Source organism: Spizellomyces punctatus, assembly GCF_000182565.1.
Source record: "Spizellomyces punctatus DAOM BR117 chromosome Unknown supercont1.1, whole genome shotgun sequence".
Lineage (NCBI taxonomy): Eukaryota > Fungi > Chytridiomycota > Chytridiomycetes > Spizellomycetales > Spizellomycetaceae > Spizellomyces > Spizellomyces punctatus.
The window spans coordinates 186,207-213,996 of NW_015971537.1; the positions used below are offsets into that span (position 1 = coordinate 186,207).

Consider the following 27,790-nt stretch of genomic DNA (forward strand, 5'->3'; position numbering starts at 1 on the left):
TCCAAATCGGGTTAAATGACGCATTAGCTCACGCAACACGCGTTCGAACAGCGACGTTCATCGCGCGGTTGTCCTTCTGGCGTCGAATGAGCTCTCCTGGACGGCTCGTTTGGATGGAACTGTTTTTTTTTCTTTCTTGTCGGGCTTTCAGTGTGTAAAGAGTGCTCAAGATTTGGGATACAAATCGAGTCACTGTTACAAGCTGGTTTTTAGGAGCATTTTAAATAGCGACCGTTCAATCCGCTTCGTTGTAGAGTTGTTTGTTTTCTTTGTCCCGCTCCCTTTTCAATCCAATTCCCCCCCATTGTGGAAAACGACGACGACAAGATGGCCCTCGTCAGCGTTCTAAATCGCACAATGCTGGACCTGACGGACTTGACAGGCTTGCCCCAGGATAAGCTCTACATGTACGGCGGCCTCTTTGTGTTCATGTTTGTTTTGTTGCTTGTGAACCGCCAGGTAAGGACGCTCTTGTCAGTCTCCCGCAACGCAGCAATCATGCTGAAATCATTGCCCACCTTTGATTGTAGTCTGACGGAGTCGCTGCCAAGAAGAACCTGCCCCCAGCGGTTCCTCACACTGTTCCCCTCCTGGGCAACGCCGTACCCTACGGAATGGCCCCTGTGGAGTTTCTCCAAGACTGCATGAAAAAGGTATGCAGACGAGACAAGGCGGAATCTATGGTGTCCTCTTGACACGTGGACATGAATAATCATTAACTATCCCTAATTGACAGTATGGCGACTGCTTCACCTTTATCATGATGGGCCGCAAGATGACGTTCTGCCTCGGCCCAGACGGAAACCACTTTGTGTTCAACGTTAAGCTCGCCAACGCCATCGCTGAAGGCGCATATGATAAATTGACTGTCCCAGTATTTGGTACAGAGGTCGTATATGATGTCCAGAATGCTGTCTTTATGGAGCAGAAAAAGTAAGTAGGTCCACTTGTAACGGCATGCCCAATGATGCAGCCAGCTCACTGATTTAACAAAACCAGGTTCGTAAAGGATGCCCTTACCACAACTGCTTTCAAATCCTACGTCCCAATCCTCACTCAAGAGGCAACTGATTTCTTCCGCGAATGGGCTGACGAAGGCTCACGCTTCGATCTCTTCCCCCAAATGTCGGAATTGACCATCCGTACTGCTTCTCACTGCCTTATGGGCAAAGAAATCCGGGAGCAGCTCCACTCTAACGTTGCCAAGCTCTACCACGACCTTGATCAAGGTTTCCAACCTATCAACGTTTTCTTCAAGTGGCTGCCGCTCCCTGCCTACTTTGCCCGTGACAAGGCCCACAAAATCATGACGGATACTTTCTTGAAAATTCTTGAAAACCGAAGGGCAAAGAGTGACTTTGATAACAAGGATGTTCTGCAGAGTTTGATGGATTCAGAGTACCGGGATGGTTCAAAGATGTCGGATCAAGCAATTGCACACATGATGATTGCTGCGCTAATGGCTGGCCAGCACACGAGTTCCACGACGGTTTCCTGGGTCATATTTGAACTAGCAAACAACCCCCACGTGATGTATGTATATCGCAAGATGTTTACCTGCTACAGATAGGACCGCCGTGCTAACAACTTCATCTAGTGTGGACCTACTCAAAGAACAGGCCGAAGTCCTCACCGGGGACGCTACCACACCACCACACCAACTCCCTGCCCTCAGTTATGATGCCTTGCGCAACCTCCCCCTTTTGGAAGCTGTGCTAAAGGAAACCCTCCGACTTCACCCACCAATCCACACCGTCATGCGTCTCGTTGTCAAGGACATTGAATACAAGGGCTACACCATCCCCGCAGGCCACTTCCTCTGCGGGTCCCAAGCCGTTTCCCAAATGGACCCAGTCCGATTCCCTAACCCTAAGAAATTCGATCCCACCCGCTTCCTCAACTCTGATGAAGGAAACGGAGAATGGACCATCAATGGTGTTGATATTGCCCAGAAAAGCGCTAGATCAAATTTCTTGCCTTTTGGTGCTGGACGGCATAGATGCATTGGCGAGGCCTTTGCCTACGTTCAGATCAAGACTATCATTGCCCTCTTTTTGAGAGAGTTTGAGGTTGATCTGATGCGAGACGCAAAAGGAGAACGGATTTTCCCTGCAATGGATTACACGTCATTGATTGTCATGCCCAAGAAACCAGCCTACATTCAATACAAGAGGAGAAAGGAGTTTAGAAAGTAAGATGTACAGGGAAAGAATTCGGATACATAATATAATTTTGTTGTTTCAATAAAGAAGAACGTTTGCCCATTCGGCTCATCATGCCGCTGCCGGCTTGTCATCATTAACTTGTCCTCAGTCTGACCGGGCACAGCCCATAGTGAAAAGCGGCAACATTTCCGTAATGGAAAACCCCTTTGGCTGCAGGACCAAAAAGGTTGCCAGCTGGTTGACATCTGGGATTAAAAATTTGCTCTCTTAATTAAAGCCAAGCTGCAGTCGATAACTTTTTAGAATTTATCAAGATGCGATATGTATGACGGAGGAGACCTTTAATTAGCTACCTCGTATGGATCGGCACCGAATAAAGACATTGCTGCCTAGCACCATCCAACTAATTATAGTTAGGCCGTTGGGGTATTCAACAGTTCCAAAAGTCCTTTCTTAGAGGCAAGCGTTTTGACGCAACTAGGGACTTTGACCCATCCCCAGAATACATCGAGTGTCCAAGGTTCTGCATCTGCTTGCACATTGCGATTCCACGTTTCGCACACTCGATCGGCGCGGGAAAGGGGGAGACACATAACTAGAACATTAAATTGGGAACGTTTATTCACCGTAGCTCACGAAGCTAGTTTATTTGAGCATCAAGAGCATTGTTTTGAATAAGGGCTCCTTAACATGGTAAACCAGTTTCATGCAGGAGGATCGTCGGGGATATGACAGCGAGCCAGTTGAACGAAAACCGAGGAAAATGTGCCGTCATGGTGAATATTCATAGTGGAATTGCAGAGAACTTTAGCATATTTATACCAGATGACTGCCAACATAGGTATTATTTTCGGACTCAGGATAATCTATGCGCTAGCAAAAGCATCTTTGCATAATTTGAATGGACTATCACTCAACATCTCCTGAGGACTCATCCAAAATCACATCCTACACACTCCTTCACCTCTCTGTCCTCCAATCATAATCCGAACCTGCTGCCCTCATCTACATGATCTACTTCTTCGTCAAACATTACATTTGACCAGATATTGAGCTGGATATCTACAGCGATCAGCAAAAATGTTTCCCTGGATCTACCGCGGACCGGTTACTAAAAATAACATGCATGAAGATTCCTGGAGAACGCAGCTTCCGGGCAATAATGGATTGGGTAATCTGTGGCCAAGCAGTCTTGGAACTAGAGTGCAACAACCATTCCAGCTCCAGTTCCGTTATTTTCTTGTCTTGCGGGTTTGCAGGGGCGGGTTGTTCATTCATTTTGATCAGCGACGATCTGTCGAAAGACGGTGACAATTCAACGGATACCACGGAAACCAACCCCGCCTCCGAAACTGACTAGTTGTCAATATGTCACATCTTTCGTTAAAAATTACCGTGGTGGGCATGGGGCTCACTAAAACCTTGCAGGTTTGTTCGCAATGGAAAAAGAAAATGCTCAAGATGATTTCTAACTCGTTATCCACCTATCAGTTCTCGGGTGATATGTCTGTACACGAAGTATGCCGAGAAATCCGTGAAAAGTTTGGTGAAGGTGCGGGCGGGTCAGATCACGGTCTTTTATGGCCTGACCAAGGGAAATGGCTGCAGGCTTCAAAGATCCTCGACTTTTACGATCTCAATTCGGGAGATGCCCTGGAATATCGCAAAAAGCACCGTGCACTGAAAGTGAAGACCATGGACGACAGTGTAAAGACTGTCATCATAGATGAAAGTTTGCCAGTTCAACAACTGGTGGAAATCATTTGCGAGAAGATTGGAATTCAGAATCCCGAAGAGTATTCTATTCTACCAGAAGTGGCCCCAGTGGAGGCAGGAACCAAGGAAGGAGGAAAGGACGCTGGGAAATCTGCTCCAACAAAGATTAAAGGAGGACGGGAAATGCTTGCTGGCGATCAATCAAAATGGCTACATCCCGATAAAACAATACGGGAACAAGGATTGACAGACGAGGACACTGTTCTCCTAAAGAAGAAATTCTTTTTCACAGACCAGAATATTGACCGCAACGATCCTGTACAGTTAAATCTACTCTACAATCAAGCACGAGAGATGATCGTCTCTGGAAAGCATCCCTGCACTGCTGAGGAAGCTTGCCAATTTGGTGCGATTCAAATGCAGGTTCAGCACGGCAATCACGAACCAGATAAGCATAAACCGGGCTTTATAAAGTGTGTATACTACCTGCATCATCAGTTCGTTTACGCTGCTGAAACAATACCTACAGAGTGAGAGACTTTGTGCCGCCCGAGTATCAAAAGAACAAGGACGTTGAGAAGCGAATATATGTTGAACATAGCAAACTTCAGGGATTGGGCGAGCTGAATGCAAAGTTCCGCTATGTGCAATTGTCTCGGTCGCTAAAGACATATGGCATCACCTTCTTTTTGGTGGAGGTAAGCTGTTGCTTGGAATCCACTCGTGCTAGTGTGCAGTTCTGAATGAGCTCTTAGGACGAAACAGCAAAAAAGAAGAAGAATGCACAAATGCTTTTAGGAGTTACCAAACAAAGTGTAGTCAAGCTTGACCCAATCACAAAGGAAATCGTACGAGAATGGCGTTTGACACAGCTTCGAAGATGGGCTGCGTCACCAAATAGGTATTGTCCGTCTTTACTGGCATTTGGCATAATCTACAGAATTGTTGTGTTAATCCTACCGTCTTTTGGAGAAAGCTTCACCATGGATTTTGGGGACTATGCAGATGCGTATTTTTCTGTGAAAACCACAGAAGGCGAACAGATTTCCCAGTTGATTGCTGGTTATATTGATATCATCATCAAGAAGCGTAAGGAGGCAGAAAAAGTCGTGGAGATTGATGAAGAAGAGCAAGCTACTATGGAAGAGTTTGTTACACCGAGCAGAGCAACAAATGTGGGAGTTGTTTCCTCCGGTGCGCGAACGGCTGTCGAAACGAAACTCTCTGTACCGGCGATGACCGCTGATGGAATGAGGCCGGGATGGGGCCGATCTGGTACGAATGTTTATACGGCGCAATATGGCGGTACGGCTGGAGGATTTGTCCCACAAATGGCAGAAATTACTGGTGCGCAACAGACGCTTATGCAGAGTATCAGTAACGGATTTGCGATGGTCAACAATGCTGCAGCTGATATGATGGTGGCAGCGAACCTGCCGCCACTTGGTAACGACGCTGCAGCCATTCAATGGAAGCAGCATACAGTGGACGTTAATGCCGAGGCGGTTGCATCGCAAATAACATCAAACTTGGCGGCTGCAGGGTCTCTCATCAATACCGCTACCGGCTACGTGGAAGAGATGGACTATGAAGCCATTGGTGCCAACATTTCCACCATGACAGCTAATTTGAGTCAGTTGGCACAGGGAATTAAGCTGTTGGCCGGATTGCAAGAGTCCATGGAAGATCAAGAGCGTCTTTTGGCCGCTGGGCGAGGGCTAGCAAAGGCTTCAGCCAAGCTTCTTGAAGCTGCTCAACCTATTTGCATGGGTCAGACAAATAGGGATGACTTTTTTGTCTGCTCAAAGGCTGTTGCCGCAGCGTCTGCGGAGCTGCTCGGTCTAATGGGTCGATTGGATATTAGCGAAGACGGACAAAATGAACTGATAGACGCCGCAAAACACGTTTCGAAAGCAGCTATGGATCTAGTATCTTCCGCTCGCCCGCTGGCTGCTGCTGTAAAGGATTCTACTGCCCAACAAGTTATAATCGCAGAAGCCAAACGAATAGGGGAGGCCGCGCCTGCTCTAATGGCGTGTACATCCACTGTCTGTCCAGCAATTACCAATGCCCAATGTTTTGACCAATTGGTCGAGTCGGCAATGTTGATGCGAGATGGGATTGAGCAGCTTGTGGAGTTATCAGATGCCTCCTCAAACCCGAAACTTCAAACTCAACTTAAGGAACATGCTCAGAAAGTTGAAGAACTTATTGCGAAACTGATTGAAAAGGCCAAAAAGGGAGGAGATAACTTTGTTAGCGACCCGATTGACATGCAGTACGATTCTGTTATCACCTCCATTGACCAAATGATGGAAAGCATGGATTCCGTTGATGGAATTGTAAACGGAGCCAGGGACCTCACTCTCATTTCTATGCAGTACGTCAATATGTTAAAAGGGCTTGGCTTGGACCTCAACGATTTCGATGAGAGAAATCGTCTGTTGAATGCTGCGCGAACATTGGGCGATGTAACGTCGAAAATGGTGGCAGCTGCCAAAGATGCTGCTAGAAATATCAACGACCCAACCAGTCGAGGTCGATTAGAAGAATCTATACTAGCATTGCGCGAGGCAACAAACACCGCTGCTGGACCACAGCTTCGCGGAAAGGCGTTCCAAAAACTCATCAAGGCGGCAAAGGACACTGTTGCATCTTCCAACCAGTTGATATCTGTTTCCCGAACGGTAGCTCAATCAAACCGCAACCAGGCTTCGCAACTACAGCTTAATCAAGCTGCAAAGAGAGTCACGGAAATGATTCCGGCTTTAGCCTCTGCACTGAAAACGAGCGCAAATGAACCAGAGAACCTCGTGGCACAAATGAAGCTTATTGAAGCCGCAAAGAAATTCATTACACCTGGTAACTCTCTCGTTGCAAGTGCAAAGGTCGCTGCTCCAACCACCGCCGACACAGCTGCTCAGGGCAGTTTACTATCCAGTGTAAAGCAATGTGCAGATGACATACGCGACTTGGAAAAGGCATTCGCATTAGCTGAAGAAGCTAGTGCAGGTCTCGAACTGGAGAGTGCATTATATTCGTTGAAGGCTTATCATGACGAGCTCATGGCAGCATCTTCAAACCCTGATGCATTGGTCCCTCTTGATGGATACTCTGTAGAAACTTCGCAGATGGAACTTCTGGGAGCGGTCAAATCGTTGCAGCATACGATAACCCAAGTGCTCGGTGCAGTTCAACAAGGGAACGAGAAAATTACTGGAACAGCTGCCACGGATGCCGTTGCAGCACTGCAAGCTCTGTCTTTCGCCGCTCTAGCATTAAGTGCTGCTGAATCGGATCTTGTACTCCGCCGAGATCTGTTGGGGGCGGCAAACGGGGTGGCCAATTCATTGTCTAGTCTTTTGACAAGAACCAAAGACGCTCTAGAAGATCCCACCACGCGAAGCGAATTTGAGGCGCTGGCCGCGCAAACGTCTAACGCAATAGGAAGTCTTACTGGTTACCTCCCAGGGCAGAAGGAATTGGATAAAACTATTTCCGGCATTCGTGACCGTCTTGCGGCTATTAATAACCAAGGTTTATCGACGGGCGTACCTGCGGGTGGTTCATTTCAAACCGCGCAAACGAAGCTACAGACTGCGGCTACCGGTCTAAGTGTTGCTGCCAATGCGTTGGTCTCGGCATCAAGAGGATCACCAATTGAGCTACAGCAAAATGCAACTGCATTTATGGTCGCTTTCAATAAGCTGGGTGACGCATCTGGTACTTACGCAGCGGCAACTCAAGATCAGGCGGTTGCGGGACGACTGCTGCAATTATTGCATGATTTAGGAGGGTCGTGCGAAAGAATGCTTGGCTTCACCAAATCTTCGGCGGCGGATCCAAGCAATTCCATCCTTCGTAATCAACTGATGAATGCGACAAAAGGTGTGGGAGATTCTATCAATCAGCTGCTGGAAGTCTGCTCTGCTGCGGCGCCTGGTCATAAAGAATGCAATAATGCACTTCAAGCGCTAAATGTTGCTCTGTCGAAATTGGATGCAGTCAATGATGCAACAGTAAACCAAGACACGTATAGCGAGACCGTCGGAAAGTCCTCAGCCGGCTCTAAGACACTGGCCACAGCGTTGAATTCATTAGCTGCCGACGTCCGATCTGGAAATGTCACCAAAGTTGCATCTGATGCCATAGAGGTGGCAAACGCTATCTTGACTATTACTGACGGGAACGTCCGCGCTGCATATTTGGTCGGCACGGCGGACGAATCCTCCATCGCTGCAATTCCCCCCGTGGTCGATCAAAATGTCTTCTCTCAAGCAGGCAGTGACATCAAAGAGGCATGCAGAAAACTTGTTGACAGGAACAATACTCAACAGCAGATACTAGAAACTGCTGGATTGATTGCAAAACAAACCGGTAAACTGTGCGCGGAGTGCAAGACAGCTGGGGAAAACTCTGGTGTCACATCTACAGCGAAACATCACTTTCTGCACGCTGCGAAGGACTTGGCGGCCAAGACTTCCGCGCTAGTAGCTGCAATTAAACAGCTTGCGCTGAACCCTAGTGAGGACGCGCGCACTGAATGTGAGGACACTGCTCAGCCGCTTATCGACGCCGTTGATCGTCTTGTCGCTTTCGCAATGTCCCCAGAGTTTTCGGGGACAGAAGCAAAGGTTGGAACCGCCGCAGCAGCGGCCCAGAGGCCTATTCTTGATGGCACGCAATCTTTGATTACATGCGCTCAGGACCTGGTGGGCACGATAAAGCTAATATGCAGCAACCCGAAAGATCAAGCATCACAACAATTGTTGCAGGCACAAAGCCGCGACCTTACTGAATCAACTCAGAGCGCCCTACAGACAGTCACAAGTGCAGCTCCTGGTCAGCGAGAATGCGAAGGGGCTCTTCAAAAGCTCTCCGAATCTGTCGCAGCTGTTGATTCCGCGATCGTTGAGGCGACAGTCAACAATCTCGCGCCTCATCAAGGAACCATTTCCACGTCTGCCTTGGTAGACAACGTGCGGGCTCTTGCCAGCTTAGGTGACGTCGTCGCCAAAGCTGCCAAGGAGGATGCTGCAAGACTAGGCGCATCAGTGGGTGAGATGCCAGCTTCCTATGCAAGAGTAAGTGTCATTTCATCAAAGTTTCTTTGCTCCAGGCTAATGCGTGCATTTCCAGGCGGCAACGGCAGCGGTTGCTCTAGCTTCAAATATGATGGATATTCAGGAACAGATGAAGCTACTGGAGCAAGTAAAAGCTCTGGGAGATGCCATGAATGCCTTTGTCTACGCTGCAAAGAACAATGGTGGAAATGCGAAAAATGCGGCGGGCGTTCAAAAGGTGGATGAAGAGAAAGCCAAATTCCGCGCCGTAGTCACAAAATTGGTGACTACATTAGAAGGGTCCCGCGATGAATCTGGTGAATTCACAAAAGCGTTCGAGCAAATTGAGGAAGTCGTAGCCACGCTCGAATCGCGAATACCGGAAACCGTGAAGCAGGCCTATAATCTCTTTGAAGAAGAGCTAGAAGGTGTGGGTAAGCAGATTGTGGGAGCAGTCGGTGATGTGATATCGAAAGCAAAAACCCCCGATCAATTCCGCAAAGCAGCAACCCAAATAGCAGCTTTGTATGAGGATATCTGTACAAAAGGTGGAGGTGCGATACGAGCTACCAATGATGCCAAAGTGAAGCAAGGAATACAGGACTCACTACGAAGCTTGGGAGCATCCAAGATAAAACTAATCGAGTCCATACGACACGCCAGCGGAAAAAGTGCGGCTGACAATGTGTCCAGATCAAAACTTAGTGCTTCTGCCCGTGAGGTGTCGGGCGCAGTCGCCAACTTGATGACCGTAACCAAAGAAGGGTCAAAGGGTTTGCTGCAATGTAAAGCGGCTATCACGCACATCAACGATACCGTCGCAGAGCTCGATGGAACACTTATATTTGCGCAAGCCGGACAATTGGATCCAGTTGATACCAAAGAAAATTTCGCGCGGCATAAGGACAGTCTACTCGGAGCAGCTCGAGCGCTCACTGAGCAGGTTAAAGTGTTTATCTCCGCTGTCACCGGGACACAAGATGAGCTTGGCGCAGTCTCAACAGCAGCCATTGGTGCTTTGGACGTCCTCAAGAATGAAGCACGGCTAGCAGCAATCTCCATCACCTCTGCCGATAAGCACATGCAACAACAACTACTTGGCGCGGCCAAGAAAGTGTCAGAATGTCTCCAAGTTCTCATTTCCACAGCGACCAACGCCTGTGGCCGATCGCCAGATGACCCACTTATGTCGCAATTTGCAGAGACGGTCAAGGCAGAGTTTCAGGCAATGGGAGAACTCATACGAGCTACTAAGGTGCTCGGTGATGAAACGAAGCGAGGCACACGCGCCTTTGACGGAGCCATGGCGGAAATTGAACAAGCATTGGTTGTTCTCGAGTCGAGTGAACCTGCGCAAGGAACTGCTCTTCCCGATGAGGTTGCTGGATCCGCTAAATTGCTGGCCACAGCTGCCGCCTCCTTGGTATCTGCATCAACGGGCAAGCAGGATGAGCTCGTTGCAGCTGCAAACGCCATAAAGAAACAGATGGAGGACCTTGTCCGGGCAGCTAAGGCGGCAACTGAAAAGGCCCCGCCAGAGCAAAAGTCTAACATGGTTGATGCTGTCAAAAAGGCAGGAGCAGCAGTGAAAGGGCTGATAGGCGGAATCAAGCTCCAGCAAGAGAACAACACCCCTCAAAACAAAGCGAGTGTTCAAGGTGCCGCAAAAGAGGTTGCGCTTTCTGTCAATGCGGTTGTCAACGCCGCTGGAGCACTCATACCGGGCGGTTATGTCGATCCCAATGATCCCAACGTCATTGCCGAACGCGAACTTCTAGCTGCCGCTGCGTCCATTGAAGCCGCAGCTCGAAAGCTGGCGAATCTGGTTCCGGCTGAACGTCCAAGAAGTGCCAATGAAGATCTCAACTTTGAGGAGCAGATCCTCGATGCAACCAAATCAATTGCTGCTGCAACGGCCGCTCTGGTGCGTTCTGCCACTGGAGCTCAACGAGAAATTGTGGCACGAGGTAGGACAGGGCCAAAGGAAGAGTCGATGTATTTCTCTGATGGGACGTGGAGTGATGGATTAGTTAGTGCAGCGAAGATGGTAGCTGCCGCCACCGGTGATCTGTGCGAAGCTGCAAATCAGGCAGTGAAAGGCAAGATTGAAAGGGAAAGGGTTATTGTTGCAGCGAAGGCAGTTAGCGCATCAACAGCCCAACTCTTAGCGGCAGCAACGGCACGAGCAGATCCCAATTCACAGGCCCAAATCCGCTTGCGGGCGGCGGGCAAAGCCGTGACTGGCGCAACAGACAATTTGGTTAAGGCTGCAGAGGAGAACATGGCATTCGATGATGCAGATCAATTCTCATCAATAATGTCTGCGGCGGGCAAAGTTGGTGGGGCCATGCAAACAAGAGTGGCAGAGATGGAGGCTCAAGTTGCAATTTTGAAAATGGAGAAGGAGCTAGAAAGGGCTCGGCTGAAACTGGCATCAGTACGTAAAGGCAAGTACGATGCTGCGAAAAAGGACGCCCCTGCAGGAGATGCAGGAACCGCTGCGACGAAGTTGGCAGCGAGAAATAAAGCTCAGGCGCAATGAAGACAGTACTATCTAGCTAGTTACCTTATACAAATAATGTTGAATATGGCAATACGCATCCGTTCAGATTATAATCAATTCTGACATCGTATCATGATGGATCCCAGAGACTTTGGTCTGCCTTGGCAATCACAATCCTTGGCTTCTTTACTGAACAAAAACCAACTCGCAAGTCCCACAGAGACTCAAGCACAAACACAACGTATGGAGCACCGCAAGCATGTATTAGAACAGGTTTCCACGCTTAGTCGAAGAGACCGAAGCCCATGTCATCATCAGACTCCTCCTTAGCCTCCTCCTTCTTCTCTTCCTTGGGCGCCTCAGCAGCACCTCCAGCAGCTGCGGCACCAGATGCACCAGCGGCAGCAGAAGCGCCACCTGCGGGGAGAGAGGACAGCTTCTTGGATCCCTCAGCGATCAACTAAACCCGACATCAATCAATCAGATCAACAAGCCTTGCAACGACTACTAAGATCCCACAACATACCTCGTTGATATCCTTGCCGTTGAGCTCAGCAAGGAGTTTGCTGATGCGTTCCTCCTCGGCCTCAACACCGACAGCACCAAGGATCTTCTTGATGTCGGCTGCGGAGGGGGTAGCATTACCACCGAGGGTAGCGAGCAAGTAGGCTGCGAGGTGCTTCATTTTTGAACTATGGCTATTCAAAAGCAATAAGAATAAGGGCATGTCCTGGAATTGTTGGCGCACTTCCATTTTCGCGGGTAGTCCCACATTCTTCAATCCATCCTTTCATCCATCCTTTTATCCATCCATCCATCCCTTCGTCATAAACATAGATATCGCAAGACCGATACTTACAATGAAAGGTCCTGACGTCAAACCCGTTTTTAACTCAAAGAGCGGCTTGAGTTCGCGAACCGTTGGTGTGTTGGAGGTACTGCCAACAACGACAGCGACGGACTTGCAAGCAGCACGATCGTTCCTGCGCCACTACTATATCTCTATATATGGATACATTACCATTACATAAGCACTGAGTTGAAGCTAAGCTAACACCAGGCTCCCCATCCTCTCCAAGCTCTCCCAAGGATATTAGGATCCGTAGCCTGATCAATCAAACATTCTACTTGTTCCTTGACGCTGCTGCATTTTTGGCCAACGTCGCTGCGACGGTTGGTCCCTTTCTCGCCCATCACCACATCACGGACAGCCTGGAACCAAGGTTTTTCTCCATGACCCCATTCCAGCTCTTGTGTCGTTATATCTGCGTGGTTGTGAAATACATTAGCACCTGTTGAATTAATGTCCAAAACTCAACAAGATACATACAACAAGGGTTGTCGCCCTCTAGCTTTCGTCTGCATGCACACGTTTGGTGGTTTAGAACGTTATTGGACGAGCGGGTCTTTTTTTCACCATGCAAAAAAATAATATTATACACTACCTTGCTATATCCAGTTTCTGCTGAGGATACCACTCCGGTGGGTTGAGAACATTTTCGCTGCTTCCTGAGGCATCTTGACTAGTCTTGCCTATTGTCAAATGATGAAATGTCAAACTCCAACTTTCCACATTATGACTTGCTCACAAGTACCTTGCTTTTGTGCTTGACTCAGAGCAAACCTGCGCCACTCCATTAATGGCTCCTTGATGAAGATATTCAAGGCATTTAGGAGCACATCTTTGCGGCTACGCATTGCTAATCATCAGACAGGTCAGCCCCTCGTCCATGTTCCATTGGCATCTAATCATACTCACCTGTGAGAACGTTTATCATGGGATACTCGAGTAGTACTGAAATACCCAACGGCTCCAATGCAAGCTCCATTTGTCTTGTAAGGCGGAAGGGTATTAGCTCCGGAATGGGCAGCACTTCTGTCGCCGACCTGCGCCGGGAAAACAAAGACATCAGAAGCTTCAAAGTGACCTGGACTATCTTTAGACCGGTACCCGAACGCATGTCCAAAATCAATTCCGACAATTTGCCCACTTGGAGGTTTCGTCAGTACACGTCAAATAAACAACCCGCCAAATTACTTACGTTGTCATATCGATCAGAAAGTTCTCTGCGTGCCGATCTCCGATGCCAAGTAGGTACGAGCAGATATTGAGCGTTGCGAGACTCTTTGCGAATTGCGCGCGAATGGAAAGGAACGCCTCAGGTGATGCCGCCAGTTTATGCATCCAGGTGCGAAGATACGGCTCAAAAGACGTGAGACTGCTCATATGGTCCACGGTGCGGTTTCTACTCGCCTTTCGAAACATATTTCCGTACACTACAAGAGGCGAATGTTTAGGAACAAGGGCGTCAAGTAATCCTCGCTCACTTGCTACTAAACATACTGTCGCCTAAATTTCTTGCATGTCCTTTGAAGCTTTCAACGAAAGCGGCGTGTTTCTGATCTGCCCTAGAGTACTCCTCTTTGAATCCGGGTATGCTCATCATTACTTCGCGCAGTGGCTTCGTGTTTTCGACCCATTCTAGGATGCCCAGACTCGTACTCATGGGAATAACCTATCGAGTATGGGAATGTTGGAAGACCTCTTAACAATACTCGCGAAAGAGGTAATAATCACCTTGTATGTACGCAAGAAGAGTCCGCCCTCCAGGCAGTTCATATCATGTAGCATTATGTCGTTCATGATCGAAAACATCTGCTGTACTCTTTGATCCAAGCGCAAATCTTCACCGCCCTGTCCGTCTTTATGTTAGAGACCGAGATATATCACACGCAGGGGAAAAAACGGAAGGACCTTAATAAGCCATGGATGCTCCTTCTCATCAGACCCAAGAATGATCAAGCGTTTAGGCCGGCGCATTGAACTCATGACAAGCACCTCCGAATGGAAGCTAATGACTTTCACATGCTGCTGTGGTCGTGGCATCGTCAACCCTTCATACTGTCCAGGTATTTCTAATTCCTGGAATGGTGGTACGTCAGCATCGTGCCAACTTAGGTTTGGCAATCTGTCACTAACCTCATTGTAATTGCGCGCATTGAAGTTTGCTAGCCATGGCGAATAATTCTTCAAGGCAACCATTCCTTGCGGAAGCGCTTCCTTTCCGTGAATAAACTGGTGGTAGTATTTTTGTACCTCTTTCCACTCCGGTAGTTTCATATTTGCCAGCTTGGAACCGTCCTTTCCTGTGTGGCAGTTAGAATCAATGGGTGGCAACCATAACCCGCCACGTTCGAGCTCTTACCAAGTATTTTGAACAGCTTCGCAGCATGTTTGGACGCGAACGCCCTTCCAACCTCGCCCATGTCGGAATTCTGTGTCAGACAATAGGCGGCCATTTCTTCAAAAGCTGTTACGATGGCAGCTTCTTTGTCAGGTCTAACGGATCGAATTAAGCTGTCAGTGCGCTCTAGCCAATCTTTGAAAATATGCACGGGCTCAGTTAGTCTCTGCAGCTCAAATTTGAATTTTTCCAACAGAGGGGAGCTGATTATCGTCTTGAGCGCTTCAATTCTCTTCTTGTTACGCTGTGAGCCGGCATCGTTACCGAATGTGTATTGCTCGCTGCTGATTGATAAAGGGAAGTACAGGGCGGAGGGATAGTCCCGTCCAATCTTTTCAATAACGGGATACACAGCTTGAGCACTTGGTTTATCAAGAAGGGCGGTCATCTGTGGCATCCACCGTAAGAACGTCCATGATGGAACAGAAGTTGCCATGCGCTGGAAGTCGTCGGCGGTTTCCTCATACAATTCAATCAGTTGGAGTAATCTCGGATATGCTTCTATCGCATCCCGTTTGCCGCTTTTCATCGCAGCGAGCGTGTTTGTGATCACCATCCGAGCATAGAGGCAGGTGTCAATAAATGAACGCTAAGCGGGATTTAGTAACCGTCATCGCGACTGCACATAGAGGCCCTACTCACCAAGTCGCCGCTAGCACCCCTTTCTTCCTCCATCCTCCGCAGTGTCCTATCGCAATGGATCGCTATGCGCAACCGATGCTTATCCTTCGGGCTGTCGCTAACAGCCTGTTGAAGACAAGCATACGCTCTGGAGGTCAATACCCGCAGTAAAGCCGTTCCATCGTGCGGTTGGTCGCAGCCTAGACCCTTTATTGCCTTTTTGAGGTGCTTGTTTGACAAGAAGAGTTCTACCAAGTCTGTTTCATCGAGAACAGTTTGGACGATGGTATCATAGAGACGACCTTCTAGGCTCAAAAACTTGGCTCGTTGCAGTGGCTCAAGTTTCTGGATCTCTGTCTACAGGAATGCAGTCCTCTATTACTAACGCAGTCTCTGTACAAGTAGTCAAAGCGAAGTACCTTGTAGAACGCAAAATTTTGCATTGCTTTTCCTGCTATTTCGAGCATCTCCTGTCCTTGCAGCTGCTTCATCCGTACGAAGCTCAGCTTCAAAGCATTGTAATTGAAAATATCATCGAACCCATTTTGGACGCTTTGGGTGAGGTAACGCTCTGCCATGTAGAAGCGATGGTGCTTGCGAGCGGCTCTCGCCATGATGTGACGGGTATCTTGAAGTTTTGAATTCACAATACTTTTCTGTTCTAGTGAAAATCCAACATCTGCACATTTTTCGGCAATCACTTCGCGTGCGAGCATTATATCATCCCAGACTTCTATTGAATCCAGGTCTATTAATGGGTATCTGATAGAGTAAATTAGTCGGCATGTATGATAACAAACCAGGCATTAAAAAATGTACCTTGCCCATTGCTTTACCAATGCCTCAAATCTCATCGAACGGGACTTAGGGTCTTGAATAAGCTGTAGGAATGACCGCAACTCCATTATGACTTGTATCTGGGATAGCTTCGATAGACGGGCCTCATAAGCGAGAGGGTTGAGAGTCGCAAACCCTTGTAAAAATTCGTCTTGTGCCCGTCGTACGTAATGCAAAGCCCGATTCAGATCGCCAGAAGAGACTAGTGCGAGGCTGAGATCTACAAGGATATGGGTACGAGGATACATGTCTTAAAGCCCGTACGTATGGTATCATTACCTTTTGAAAATAAGGATCCAAGGAAATCTCTGCATCGAAAATCAAAAATGTGCGAGATCGTATTGAAATCATTTTTCGAGCGTACCTTTTGACAGGATCTTCCATTGCCTTTGCAATGAAGTCGTAGAGCGGATTTGGGCGATCTTCTTTCCACTCTAAACGTATACCGGAGTCATTTTGGAAGCCGTGCCGCAGTCTTAGAAACGCTCGGAAAAAGAGCCGCAAATCCGGGTCCTGATAATCTGCGTCCCATAAGTGTTCCGTGGAATTGTTTAGATCCGTCATGATATAGTGAGCAAGTTCATCCCACAGCCCTAGTTTGTTGAGGCATTCAACCAGACCCCGGTGACAGATGTCTGCCTATAGTACAGATGTTACAGACATAGTAAGGCCATGTAGAATGCACTCGCTCGTTACCTCATGTTCTTCGAGTTTCTCGTCTGTTTCCAGCGCCTGCTTGTATGCTCGCAACGCACGGTCATATTGCCCCAGAGACTCGGCAGTGATCGCCTCTGTCAAATATCTTGAATATCTTCCCATGCTTTCATGGCATCATTATACTTTCAGAACTGACCTTTTACAACATGGTTGGAGGATACTCTCGTCTCATACAACGGCCGATACACGTCGACCTTATTCATCGACCGATAAAGCCGTGCCAACTGCACCCAAAACTCTATGCTCTGCTTTTTGCTCGCATTCCGCCCTGTTCTTGAGCGCTTTGAGGCTACTCAATGGGTCGCAATATGTCAATATAATGAGATGTTCTCCATTGGCGCATCACAGCCGAGGGATCCCATTATACTCACCAGGCGGCTGAGGTGCATCATTTGCAAGTTTTTCCCTATGATTCCAAGAAATGTCAAAATGGACGCCACACCTACTGCTAGAAAGAAAAAAAGAAAGTCCGCTGTACATACAGTAATAGAATTCCCATCTCGTTATTAGCGCTCCCTTCACTAGCCCGAAAAATCAACTGCGGCGAACAAGCGGCGACTGGCATCTGATACAGCACACGCAAGATGGCAGCCATGACAGGCGGATGAAGATTAACAGATCGATTCAGAATGTCTTGTAAATGCTGTCCAATGACACTCTTGTATTCCTCTTTTCTTTCTTCATCCTAATTGGGCCGTATATCAGGCAAGTATTGTAGCAATACGGAGATGTTGGCGAGCATACCATGCCTTGGTAATCATCGACATGCCCGAGAACAGAAGCTACCAAAGAGCTGAACACTTGCTGGCCAACCTCCGAGTCTCTCATCGCTAGTGCCTGAAGAGGATTGATGATCTCGCTGTGCTGTATCTCGATATCGGGCAGCTCGCCTATGCGGTACTTTCTTGCCAGAGTAACTGTCCGGGCACGCGCAATCTTCTGAAGCTGCTCGTTCTTCGCTCGAGCGCGCTTTTGTCGTTCTTGTTGAGTTGCGTAGAAGCGATGATCGTAAGTGCCTTGCGCTTGGCGCCTAGTATACGATGTAAAGCGAGTTCTGAACGAGAAGCTACATTAGCTTCACATAGAACCCAGAAAAACAGTTGGTGACACACCGATCTGCTTGAGGACCTTCGAACTGTGTGGATGTGAATGCAGAGGTAGATTCAGACTCCGAACCAGAGAAAATATCTCTTGCTTGAACCGGTCCTATCTGCGTGTCTATGAGACCGGTAGCATCAATGATTCATAATATATCCTCCGTGATAATCGTCGAGAGTTCCAGCAATGCATACCAAGAGTGGGGGTCCACTGGACCTGTTGAGTAGCACGAACAAATCCAACCGCTTGTGTGCCTCGTGCCTGCATCCGGGCTTGTGTAGCAGCAAAAAGGGGCTGCATTGACCCACTGCCCAGCCATGAGACATCGGTGTCAAGTGAGGCATCAGCGAAGGTGGCATCCGGGAGCCCACTATCAAACTACTTGAACAATGAGTGCAAAACCTTCCGACGATACCTAACGGGCCAACCTTACCATATTTGTACCGTACTGCGGCGCCTCCTTTGCAACGTCAATGAGAAAATATGTGCTGAAGTTCAGATATGAACTCTCAACTTCGGGTTCATACAGAGATCTAAGACTCATATCAGTACAGCAAAATTTGATCATGCAGCTCAGAGGATGATGTACCCGAGAAGGAACTCCGTCCGACTGAAGATGTCGCCTTGTCCCATGCGACCTCCCTGTCTAAGATAGCTGGTAACTGCACCTCGAATCTCTTCGGTGGGATCGGTTAGACCTTGCAATATAGCAAGTTTGAGGACGCGATTTATCTTGGCTTCGAGGTCTGTTCGCTCATGCAGACGCATCATCAAGGTGTAAAATGCGGACCGACATTTCGCTGACGGATGTCCGCTGAATGTCTCAATAGCGGTTGCAAGGAAATACGATACGTCCTCGTTTCGCAAGGAAGGTGCCAAATTTAGGAGGATCACAAGAACATGCGCCTGGCTTTCATCATCACGATGTTGGATCAGTTGTTGCAGATTCTTGGCGCGGAGGTCTGCAAACAAGCCCTCAATGTCCGGCGCCGATGACGAGAGGGCATATAAGCATTTTGCGCGTACTCTGCCATAGAGGCGCGGAAGAATAAAAAGTAGGTCTTTGGCATAGTCCTTCACAATGTCTGGGTACCCGACGCTCAGCCGGTTCAAGATCAGTACAAATCGATCTTGCTCGGTCCCAGAGCCTCGAACCCCATTCAAAGATCTCAGCTGGCGAAAGTAATTATTAGCACGATGTCAGGTCTTCATACCCTTTGCGCGTTTTGTATACCAAGTTTCTTAGCTTTTCTTCCAGTTGTGCGGCAATTCCAGCACCGTTTTTCCGTGCGAATGAGATCCAGCGACCTAACACTTCGGCTGAAAAAGAATAGATTTCTTTCCGACTGTTAACCAGCAAACTCATGAAAGCATCACAGAACTGGTCTTCCGATAAAGAAAGAGCACCAAGTCCGCGCATGTCAAACGGAGGCACCCCATGAGTTACATAAACCAAGATTAGATATATGCCCGCCAACAAGTTCTCCCTCTTTTGATTAGTTATATACTCGTATATTATTCTCTGAGAGATATTGCAATTAGTTTTGGCAACAAAAACCGTCAACCTAATAACATACCGTTGGTGCTACCATTAGCGAAGGCCACAGCTCGATGAATGACGCGATAAGTTCAAGATTCTCTCTGACTTCCGGCATTGAATCCGCGACACAGACACTGGCGACAAGAGACTCCTGCATTTGTCTCCAATATCAGCTGTGGATGCCTTGCATACCTAAGGCATTCAATATTAGATCACAACCCACCATCATCTTGAAGAGAATGGTACGTGTGTCATGGTCGTCATCAAGACCAAGGGACTGCTGTGTCTCCTCCCCTTTCGCACTTCCACCCCATTTGAGGAGCTGTAAGCATAGATCCTGACATGGCCACACATTAGGACGTATCGCGGGGTACTAATTGCAGGCAGGATTCATACTGACCTGAACAAACCCACGTACTCCTTTTGAAAATTGTGTATGGACGGCAATCAGCTCCGCAAAGCATTTCCACCATTCCCCGGCGTTGGCTGAGAATGCTTCTGGGACATTCATGACAATAGCAGCTATGAAGACTCGCACATTCAACGGGGTGTCTATGCATCTTTTAGATCAAAAATACGCATCAGAAGAGAACTGAATTGTTTGTTTACCTGTCTCGCTCATCTTTTTTAACAACTCCTGCATCCATGTCGGTGTCTTTCCATCGGTATTAGGTACGGCATTGAGCTTTTTTATAATATCGACGATCCTGCTCATGCAAATGTTATGATCGAAGATCTAAGGGATTCTATTAGACACTTCATGGATTCAGGAACAGCGGACGATAAATTACAGCTACGCACAAGGCTCGTGCTGCTCTGGTCGCCTGTTGGTGAAGTGGTCATCAATTCGCCTTGGTCAGGATTCCAGGTATCCCCTTCTTGCAGTGAGGACTGAGTCGGTGCGCTGTACACAGGTCCGCTGCTCGCATTGGTCGACGGACGATCCAAAGGGATTGTAATAGTCTAAACCTCAGAGATTGGAAATCAGTTTGATGCAATTGAGGCTCAGCGATCCAGTCATACCTGACTCAAGCTGCTATCTGCTAGAAACTGACTAGGACGATACGCTTGGCGGATGGGGAACGCGCCGATCGCTCGTGCTTGGAGCAACGAAACTTCGTTGAGCTTTTCCCGAAGGTCTTCCTACACATGCCCACGAACATTCAGTGAGACCCGGTCCCAACCACCCAAAATCTTTGCCTACTTACATGAATATCTACTATATTTTTCCATGGATCCTCTTGCTTCTGGCGATTCTCCTTGAAAAGGAACGTCGTGCAAAATTTGACAAGTTGATCTCTTTGAGTTGACGCAATGACCGAAGCCAAGACGTTGTAAGCCGTCTGGTGGTATGTAGTGCGGAAGGATGTTACTCCACCCGGTTCCTCGCGGAAATTTTCATTCTTGGACGTATTGGCCAGCTTAATAAGGTCTACTGAGAGTTCCTTGCCAGTTTTCGGTGTGCCATTGCAATAAGATTTAACAATGCTTCCAGCAGTGCTATGAACGTCATGTGTGTCCAGACGACTGTAGCACACATCCATAAGTTCGTAGCATGCTGTTCTCGTCAAAAGTTGGGATTTCTGCTCGTGCTCCTTAGACGACAGCGGCCCAGACAGTGTTGTCATGATCTGATTGATATGGCGGACGAAGGCTGTGCGAACGTAGGCTTTCGGTGCCACCGACAGCGCCGGCACAAGCATGTGCAAAACCACATTGCTCCTCACCTCCACTGGGAGCGATGAATCGAAGAAAAAACTACACGAACCACGTTTTAAACCAGTCGGGGTACGGATGAAATAGTATCATGCTACTTACCCCAACAAAGTACTCGTTAGCTTGTCCATATCGGAGGCGGATAGTCTGCGTGCTGCAATTCCCACAGCCTTCTTCAAAGAGGCGGCGAACAGATGATCGCGCTCTCTGCACACATGGCGAGCCAAGACTTTGGGAATGACCACGCCATCGGATAGTTCTAGAGCTCTCATGAGAGAATTCATTGCATCGACATAATCACTGTACTGTGCAGTTCCTTCAACGAGATCCTTTGGAGATATCGGAAATTGGTTTACCACTATGTCGTTGAGTCGCCTCTCGAGCTACAACAGTGATGAGTTATAGAGAATGAAAATAACGTCACAAACACGTACCTTTGCGGCGTTCGAAGGTACAAGGAGGTATGCCGGTAGTAGATTCAAAGCGTCCGTTATAGTGGCCAGAGGATTGGCCACATCCAATAGAGTCACATATGCGTCGGTGAAAACGGTGAAGAAATCGGAGGTCGCAGTTCGAGCCAGTACGTTCGGGTCCAGTTGCACGATTTTCTTCAGCAATTGCAGCGTATTTCCGAAGTTATATTCCCGGACTACCTTGGTCAAAAAGGCAGAGTGTTTCACGAACTACAGAGGCCATTGTCGTGTATCAGTTCAGTTTCAGGGGTGGGCAGGCTGATTTCTCGCAGTTAAACTACCTGATCCATGAATGCAAGGCATTCATCCGCTTTAGAGGTTCTGTTCACGATCAAATAGTCGGGAATGCCGAGCAGAATCGTGTGTACGATAGGATGCTGCAGGTGCTTTTCGAAAAAGTCTACATATTGGTCCAAATTACGAGCGAGCTCTGAATTGATCTTTTGCGCGACATGAGAAAAATGCAAACACCGAAGCTTAATTCAGTAATGTCATACGTAGGATGCATAACGCTGATAGAACTTGATTGATGTCTCAGCATCCTTCTCATTCTCAAGGCACTGCAAAAGAAAGCGGTAAGATGTCTGCTGATTGACGGACCTGACGCTTCATCTCACCAGAATCTGGGAGAAATACTGCTCCCTTGACGACGTATGCATTAAACACACTTGCAGTAGGCTTCCAACTACTACGATTGTGCTTGGGTCAGTCTCGTCTCTCAACGAGCCGATTAGTCTGACTATATTCGCCGAAGTGTCCATTGCACGTGTTTCCATCACTGCATCAAACATGTCCGCTCGACATAGTTGCTGTAGCCCAGCGGTGGTTCGCAATAGCATCCCTCTACGTTGTAGATCATTTGGATTCACCTTTGCCAGATCGATCTGGTCATTAAAATAAACATCCGCCAGAGATTGGACCATGACTTTTTGCCACATCTCGGGCAAGTTCTTCTTCATTGATCTCAGTACGGACTCCATTCTTCGAGGAAGATTGCGCTTTACTTCCTGACTTTCGATAGCGAAGCCGACATCATGCGGGCGGAATACACAAGTAGCGATAATGTGGAAGAATTTGGAACTCCATATCTTGGCTTTCTCTAACTTCTTCGCATTTTCAAAGCCATCGCGCTGCAACACACTTAGCAGGAAATCTACCGCCTTTGCTATTGTCAATGAGCGTATTTGATTGTATAGATGTTTGGCTGCAGGGTTCACCGTTCCATCAACGTCAGCATCAGCGTAGATGTTTATGAAACGGACAAAGGCAGGCAGCAGCTGCGACTGAGTCTGCTCTAAAATCGTCCTTGCTTCCATGATTTTTGCATCAATCAGGAATGTATAGCCACTGAGGGCTGTAGTTAATTGACTCAGCCAGAGGCTGACCGTTTTTGACTGCAGATCTGCATCCGAAGGAAAGACAAGATTTGTGCGCTCCAAAATGTCGGGAATGAACGTTGGCTTTGAACTGCTGCGACTGCGTACAAATTCATTTGGGGCTGCAAGAGGACATCAATCATAATTCGCCATTAAACCCTCATTCCATAAACTTACTGGATATGAGAGGAACCAGCTCCATAAACACTTGCATGCACTGCTGAGCATACGTCAGTTCAAGACGTCCAATTTCAGCGAAAATCCAATCTACGAGTCCCGCAAGGTTGGCCTCATTCAACCCGGGGAATGACCTTCGAGTGCTTTTCGAAGAGCGGAACAGGTCAGATTTGCTTTTGATAATCTTGAGTACATGCTGCACCCCTTTAATTGTCATCTGTTGTGTTCCCAGGCCCGTATGATCGTTTTCCGCTAATCTCAGCGCCATCAAAAGATGATAGAGTATCTCAAAAGAAAACTGATCGACAAGGGACTCCTCCTCCCTTAAGCGACAGAGAGTCAGTGCCTAGCCCCATATCTTTTCAGGCGGGAAGCGTACCTGAAAATCCGGTAAATCCGATTGAATGTCACAGCGCCTCCCATCCTTTTATGAGAACTACTATGCGAAAGAAGTCGGTACATGCGCTTCAACAACGATTTTGCATTCATCGGGCTCTGATCAAGCTCCTAAGGCACGCAGTTTGGACGCTGTTTGTGGCCGTTCATGAAATATATCATTGTACCTTCGGTAGCGTGTGTTTTATTGACCACGCCAGGAATTCTGCTATACATTCCCCGGCAAATTCTCGTCCCTACAAAATTGTGACACAGGTTGGAAAGTATTGCAATCAAATGCGCAGACGAGAGAACGTACCGGACCATCATCACCACTGACTGCATCGATGCAAGCGTTCAACATCGCCATTGTCTCTGCATTCTCAGCCTTCGAATTTTTCGTCAACCAATGTATAATTTGAAACACCAGAGGTCGAAAGAGGTCTCTGGTGACTTTGTCCAAGTCAACCGCCAGCCGAAGCAGCCCCGGGAAGACTTTGCGGTATAGGTTGTGAAATGGACTCTTACAGCGAGAATAGTATCCATCCATCATTATCACAACTAAATATGCGAGAATATACAGGAGAGGGACGAACCTTCTTTGCCGCTGACGTTCTCCCTACATTCGTAAGCTGCTTAGCGCTCCGCCCAATCATGACGATCACACACGCATGCAGTAGCTCTGTCGCAGCAATTTTCGTTTTACGGTCTGGTGAGGATTCTGCCAGGTCCATCACCCGAGGCAAGATGTCATCTACAATAAAGAGGACATGAGTGAAGTCTTGTGGCAAACTTAGTGATCATATCCTTGCATCATACCCATATAGATTCGACAGTTGATCTCTTTAAAAGGCATGTCAAACCACACTCTCTTTTCAGTATCCCAAGCTATGAGCTGCTGGCTTCCGCGACCTTCTTCTAGAAGAAACCTATTGTCGCCTCCTATCATTCCTAACAGAACTATGATACGATAGCGTATAGCTCTCAGCTGGGTGTTCGTGGTTTCATCCTAGATTATGGAGAATGTAAGGCATCGTGGGTTCACGAAAATTACGGCGAATAATTCTTACAATAGTGGCCAGGGCAGCAAGCTTTGCCCTAATCTTCGCGGCCGAAGCCCTTTGGATTGAGATTAGCCCATTCTTGCTAAGAGATTGCCTTGGCGCGGACGATGAAGGCTGGTCGCTTTCGACATCCAGCACTAAATAGTCGGCTAAAAGAGGCAGCACTCCTTTATACGCAGGCCGCAAAACGTCCGCTGGAAAATCAGCAATCCAGCGTTCAAGAGTTTCGAGGGCGATATTTGCAAGAGGTGGAAAGGACAAGCCCAATCTCAAAGCGATTCGCAGTGGTTGGACCGTGTCTTTAACGGATATGAGCTCCGAAGGACAGGCTAGCACGACCCGCAAGCAACTTGCTAAAAGGTCGTCTTTGTAACCCTGCAAACGGACAAGCACTTCCCTAATATAGTTAAAGAAGAGCACATATGTCCGTCTCTGCTCGCTGGTCGCCTGCTCTGCAAAGTCTTCTTCGGTCCCCTACACAGACAGAATCGTAATTGAGAGACTGCTGGTTGCGCTTTAATGAAACTTCGGACATACTTCATGGATCCCCTTACGGTCAGGTGCCAGAGTACCTTCAAAAAACCCGGTGGAATTGCTCAATCTTAGTATCACACTGAACAGGTTATAAAAACCGCTAATCAGAGGATTCCTCAGAGAGAGTTCGATCCACTTATTTCCAACGATGTAAATCCAATTGGAAAAGCGCTCCGTCCGCACGCGTGTTAGGAAGTGCTCGCAGAATCTCGAAAACGTGACCAAAATTGCCACGTCGACTCCGTTTACAGCTTGTAAATTCGTATCATTGGCTGCTTCAACTACAGCAGGTTGATTTACTTCGGTCAGGGAAAGATTAAGATTCTGTGGTAACTGAATCAAAGCTTTGATTGTTTCGTCGTAAAGCATATCGTCCAATTTCTTGCGGTCATCAGAATCCAACCGCTCGTTATCAGCGCTTGTCGATTTGAAAAGATGTTCCCAGAAAAACAGGTAATCATCAAAAGCAAATCGTGCCGCCGCAGGTTGTCCATCGTTCACAATGTCATCCGATGATGTTGATGTGCAAGTGATGACAATGGTTTCATATGCTATAACGAGCAATCAGTTAATAATCGAAAGCAAATAATTTCTTGCATGGTAGCGAACCTATCTTTGACCATAACGCTGTTCCTATTGGGCCCTTCTTGTTTAATACCCCAAGAAGATTGCGAAAGGCAGACACAGACAATCCTCGGTAGGCAGCTCCCATGCTTGAAAATTTCGACAACATTGTCTTCGCGATGGCCTCTGCGTGTGGTGCATATTGTAGGGAAGCTATTCAAGACAAGAAAACCACCGAACGTAATGATCCGTACCAACAGCGGCCAGAAGTTCGGTGTCAATGACATCCAGCTCGTCGGCAATGAACGCGTAAGCTTCCAAAAATGACGGTATGTGGCTCAAGATGTCTTCCCGATTTCCTGTTCCTCTGTCGGTTGATATGGTCAAGGGTGGCCATCTATCTTTGTTGTCTAGTAACCAAAATAGATCTTACTCGGAATTTAGAAATGCATTCTTCGCGACAAGATGCTCGAGCATCAGGTTGAGTTGGCCGGGATCAAGAAGTTGCTTGCAAGGCCCTGCAAAAAAACCGTATCCACGAATCGCAAGGGAAACATCCTTGTACGCTGCTTTGTTCTGCTGCAGTATATCCGTGAATTGCCGCATGAACCACTAGAATAGACATAAATAATCATAAGATTATGTGGATTCCCGAACAACTATTCCAACGTGCTAACCCAGAAACATTTCTTGGCATCCTGCTCCGACGATTTATTTTTTAGCACCATTGCGATTATTTTCAAGAATTGGTCGATGGCTCGATAGCCAAGGCGAGAAACGTCAATGTTTTGATGCTGACTGGCATTGCGCAAATCTACGTATATTGCTGCATAGTTTTCGTAAAAAGGACCTTGAAGTTTGGCGGCATGGTCAATGACGATTTGAAGCGCCGCTTTGGGGATGCTGTACTGCGTCAGTTCTCCTAGAGGCTCAATCATGCGTCTCACGTATCCACCGATTATGCCCAAATCTCGATCGAGATCTATCGATGATCATTAGACGAGTTCACTACACCATTATACCCACCCTAAAGCGGTTACCTGCTCTAAACATCAAGTCATCGAGAGCTCGAATAGCACCTTCTATGTGAGGAAGATCTGGATTTTTTTCAAAGAGAGTGGACACGCATTGGATCACAATGTGGTGCAGGTGGGAAATTTGACTAGCATCGATGACTGATGGGAAATATCGGCTAATATTTCCCAAGAGTCTCAGAAGGGCCCCTTTCACGGAGGAAGTGAGCTTGGTTTGTTGTTGGACATATGTCTGCAAGTAACTTTCCAAGCAGATGAGTATGTGTTTGTGCAGGGGAATATCAATGCTTCTCACAATTGGAATAGCTTCTGGATATCAATTTTCTTAGGATCGATGATGTTAAGGGTGGGATCCAATAATGCAGAGAGGACATTGAAGCTTTCAGCCTTTACTTTGGATGACTCTTTGAAAGAGCTGAACAAGGACTGACAAATAGACTACGAACTTAAAGTCAGGCCAATCACACATACTGAGGAAACCTGTCAGTATTAGGACACACCTGTATGTCAATAGCATACTGCCTCAATGATGATGATGTTTCATACATAAAGCCGGCTAGGGCCTTGCATATAACAGCTTTTGCGTCATTATGAACTTTATTACCCAACGACAAACGAAGGAATTGGAGAGCACCACGTTCGGCATCGAATAACAGGGCTGTAGCGAGAGCTGATAGGAAGAATGATAATAGGAAAGTATGAGGATGAAACTTCTTCCTTCAATAACCCGGCCCAACTATCAACGCCAAATAATATGGAGAGTAGGCTCGCTAACGAACCATCGTCCTGGCGGTCTAAATCTCCCAAGGCCGCTTGAATGTCTTCTGCCAACGCCTTTGTGCTGGTAATTGTAGAGCTCTTTGACACACACTCGTTCAGCTCTACCAGGCACCTCCGCAGGTTCTCCACTGCTGCCTGCGATGCCATGAGATGACAATCGCCGAGGAAAAACGTCAGCAAACCATCGTCTTT

The 27,790-nt window shown here is 47.6% G+C and overlaps 4 protein-coding genes across 4 annotated transcripts; 2 read left to right on the forward strand and 2 right to left on the reverse strand.

The window, feature by feature from the left end:
- Positions 1-67: 67 nt before the first annotated feature.
- SPPG_00074 (uncharacterized protein) lies at positions 68-2,264 on the forward strand. Its single transcript, XM_016748409.1, has 5 exons — positions 68-459; positions 531-653; positions 737-933; positions 1,000-1,533; positions 1,598-2,264. The coding sequence occupies exons 1-5, from the start codon at positions 328-330 to the stop codon at positions 2,193-2,195; spliced, it is 1,584 nt and encodes a 527-aa protein (XP_016612382.1). The 5' UTR covers positions 68-327; the 3' UTR covers positions 2,196-2,264.
- A 1,092-nt stretch (positions 2,265-3,356) lies between these two features.
- SPPG_00075 (uncharacterized protein) lies at positions 3,357-11,543 on the forward strand. The gene is made up of 6 exons (XM_016748410.1): positions 3,357-3,593; positions 3,657-4,354; positions 4,411-4,579; positions 4,637-4,782; positions 4,858-8,965; positions 9,021-11,543. The coding sequence occupies exons 1-6, from the start codon at positions 3,534-3,536 to the stop codon at positions 11,484-11,486; spliced, it is 7,647 nt and encodes a 2,548-aa protein (XP_016612383.1). The 5' UTR covers positions 3,357-3,533; the 3' UTR covers positions 11,487-11,543.
- Positions 11,544-11,689: 146 nt separating this feature from the next.
- SPPG_00076 (60S acidic ribosomal protein P2) lies at positions 11,690-12,411 on the reverse strand. Its single transcript, XM_016748411.1, has 3 exons — positions 12,307-12,411; positions 11,974-12,145; positions 11,690-11,907 (listed from the first exon to the last, which is right to left on the reverse strand). Exons 2-3 carry the CDS (start codon positions 12,130-12,132, stop codon positions 11,731-11,733), a joined length of 336 nt encoding a protein of 111 aa, XP_016612384.1. The 5' UTR covers positions 12,133-12,145; positions 12,307-12,411; the 3' UTR covers positions 11,690-11,730.
- Positions 12,412-12,431: 20 nt separating this feature from the next.
- SPPG_00077 (uncharacterized protein) lies at positions 12,432-27,770 on the reverse strand. Its single transcript, XM_016748412.1, has 54 exons — positions 27,319-27,770; positions 27,114-27,256; positions 26,825-27,060; positions 26,462-26,766; positions 26,218-26,396; positions 26,039-26,151; positions 25,830-25,970; positions 25,224-25,771; positions 24,693-25,160; positions 24,442-24,631; positions 24,219-24,376; positions 23,942-24,145; positions 23,811-23,879; positions 23,627-23,754; positions 23,248-23,570; positions 22,312-23,192; positions 22,192-22,254; positions 21,976-22,134; positions 21,656-21,904; positions 21,324-21,604; positions 20,714-21,263; positions 20,529-20,648; positions 20,307-20,468; positions 20,115-20,241; positions 19,906-20,057; positions 19,729-19,842; positions 19,543-19,656; positions 19,200-19,487; positions 18,555-19,138; positions 18,399-18,498; positions 18,160-18,343; positions 17,980-18,085; positions 17,612-17,921; positions 17,350-17,552; positions 17,239-17,273; positions 17,004-17,156; positions 16,847-16,941; positions 16,515-16,789; positions 16,430-16,458; positions 16,133-16,370; positions 15,733-16,075; positions 15,335-15,670; positions 14,654-15,281; positions 14,428-14,594; positions 14,203-14,370; positions 14,026-14,142; positions 13,792-13,963; positions 13,490-13,724; positions 13,399-13,437; positions 13,207-13,334; positions 13,043-13,147; positions 12,893-12,980; positions 12,778-12,806; positions 12,432-12,712 (listed from the first exon to the last, which is right to left on the reverse strand). Exons 1-54 carry the CDS (start codon positions 27,364-27,366, stop codon positions 12,498-12,500), a joined length of 11,595 nt encoding a protein of 3,864 aa, XP_016612385.1. The 5' UTR covers positions 27,367-27,770; the 3' UTR covers positions 12,432-12,497.
- Positions 27,771-27,790: the final 20 nt, after the last annotated feature.

Bases quoted from the DNA above. Each gene is read 5' to 3' on its own strand.
- SPPG_00074 (XM_016748409.1), top strand. From the start codon at position 328: ATGGCCCTCGTCAGCGTTCTAAATCGCACAATGCTGGACCTGACGGAC. The intron at 934-999 runs GTAAGTAGGTCC...TAACAAAACCAG, and splicing joins GTCTTTATGGAGCAGAAAAA to GTTCGTAAAGGATGCCCTTA. The intron at 1,534-1,597 runs GTATGTATATCG...AACTTCATCTAG, and splicing joins GCAAACAACCCCCACGTGAT to TGTGGACCTACTCAAAGAAC.
- SPPG_00075 (XM_016748410.1), top strand. From the start codon at position 3,534: ATGTCACATCTTTCGTTAAAAATTACCGTGGTGGGCATGGGGCTCACT. The intron at 4,783-4,857 runs GTATTGTCCGTC...TTTTGGAGAAAG, and splicing joins TGGGCTGCGTCACCAAATAG to CTTCACCATGGATTTTGGGG. The intron at 8,966-9,020 runs GTAAGTGTCATT...GTGCATTTCCAG, and splicing joins TGCCAGCTTCCTATGCAAGA to GCGGCAACGGCAGCGGTTGC.
- SPPG_00076 (XM_016748411.1), bottom strand. From the start codon at position 12,132: ATGAAGCACCTCGCAGCCTACTTGCTCGCTACCCTCGGTGGTAATGCT. The intron at 11,908-11,973 runs GTATGTTGTGGG...TGTCGGGTTTAG, and splicing joins ACGGCAAGGATATCAACGAG to TTGATCGCTGAGGGATCCAA.
- SPPG_00077 (XM_016748412.1), bottom strand. From the start codon at position 27,366: ATGTATGAAACATCATCATCATTGAGGCAGTATGCTATTGACATACAG. The intron at 19,139-19,199 runs GTATACAAAACG...TACTTTCGCCAG, and splicing joins AAGAAAAGCTAAGAAACTTG to CTGAGATCTTTGAATGGGGT. The intron at 17,922-17,979 runs GTGTGTCACCAA...CTTCTCGTTCAG, and splicing joins GAAGGTCCTCAAGCAGATCG to AACTCGCTTTACATCGTATA.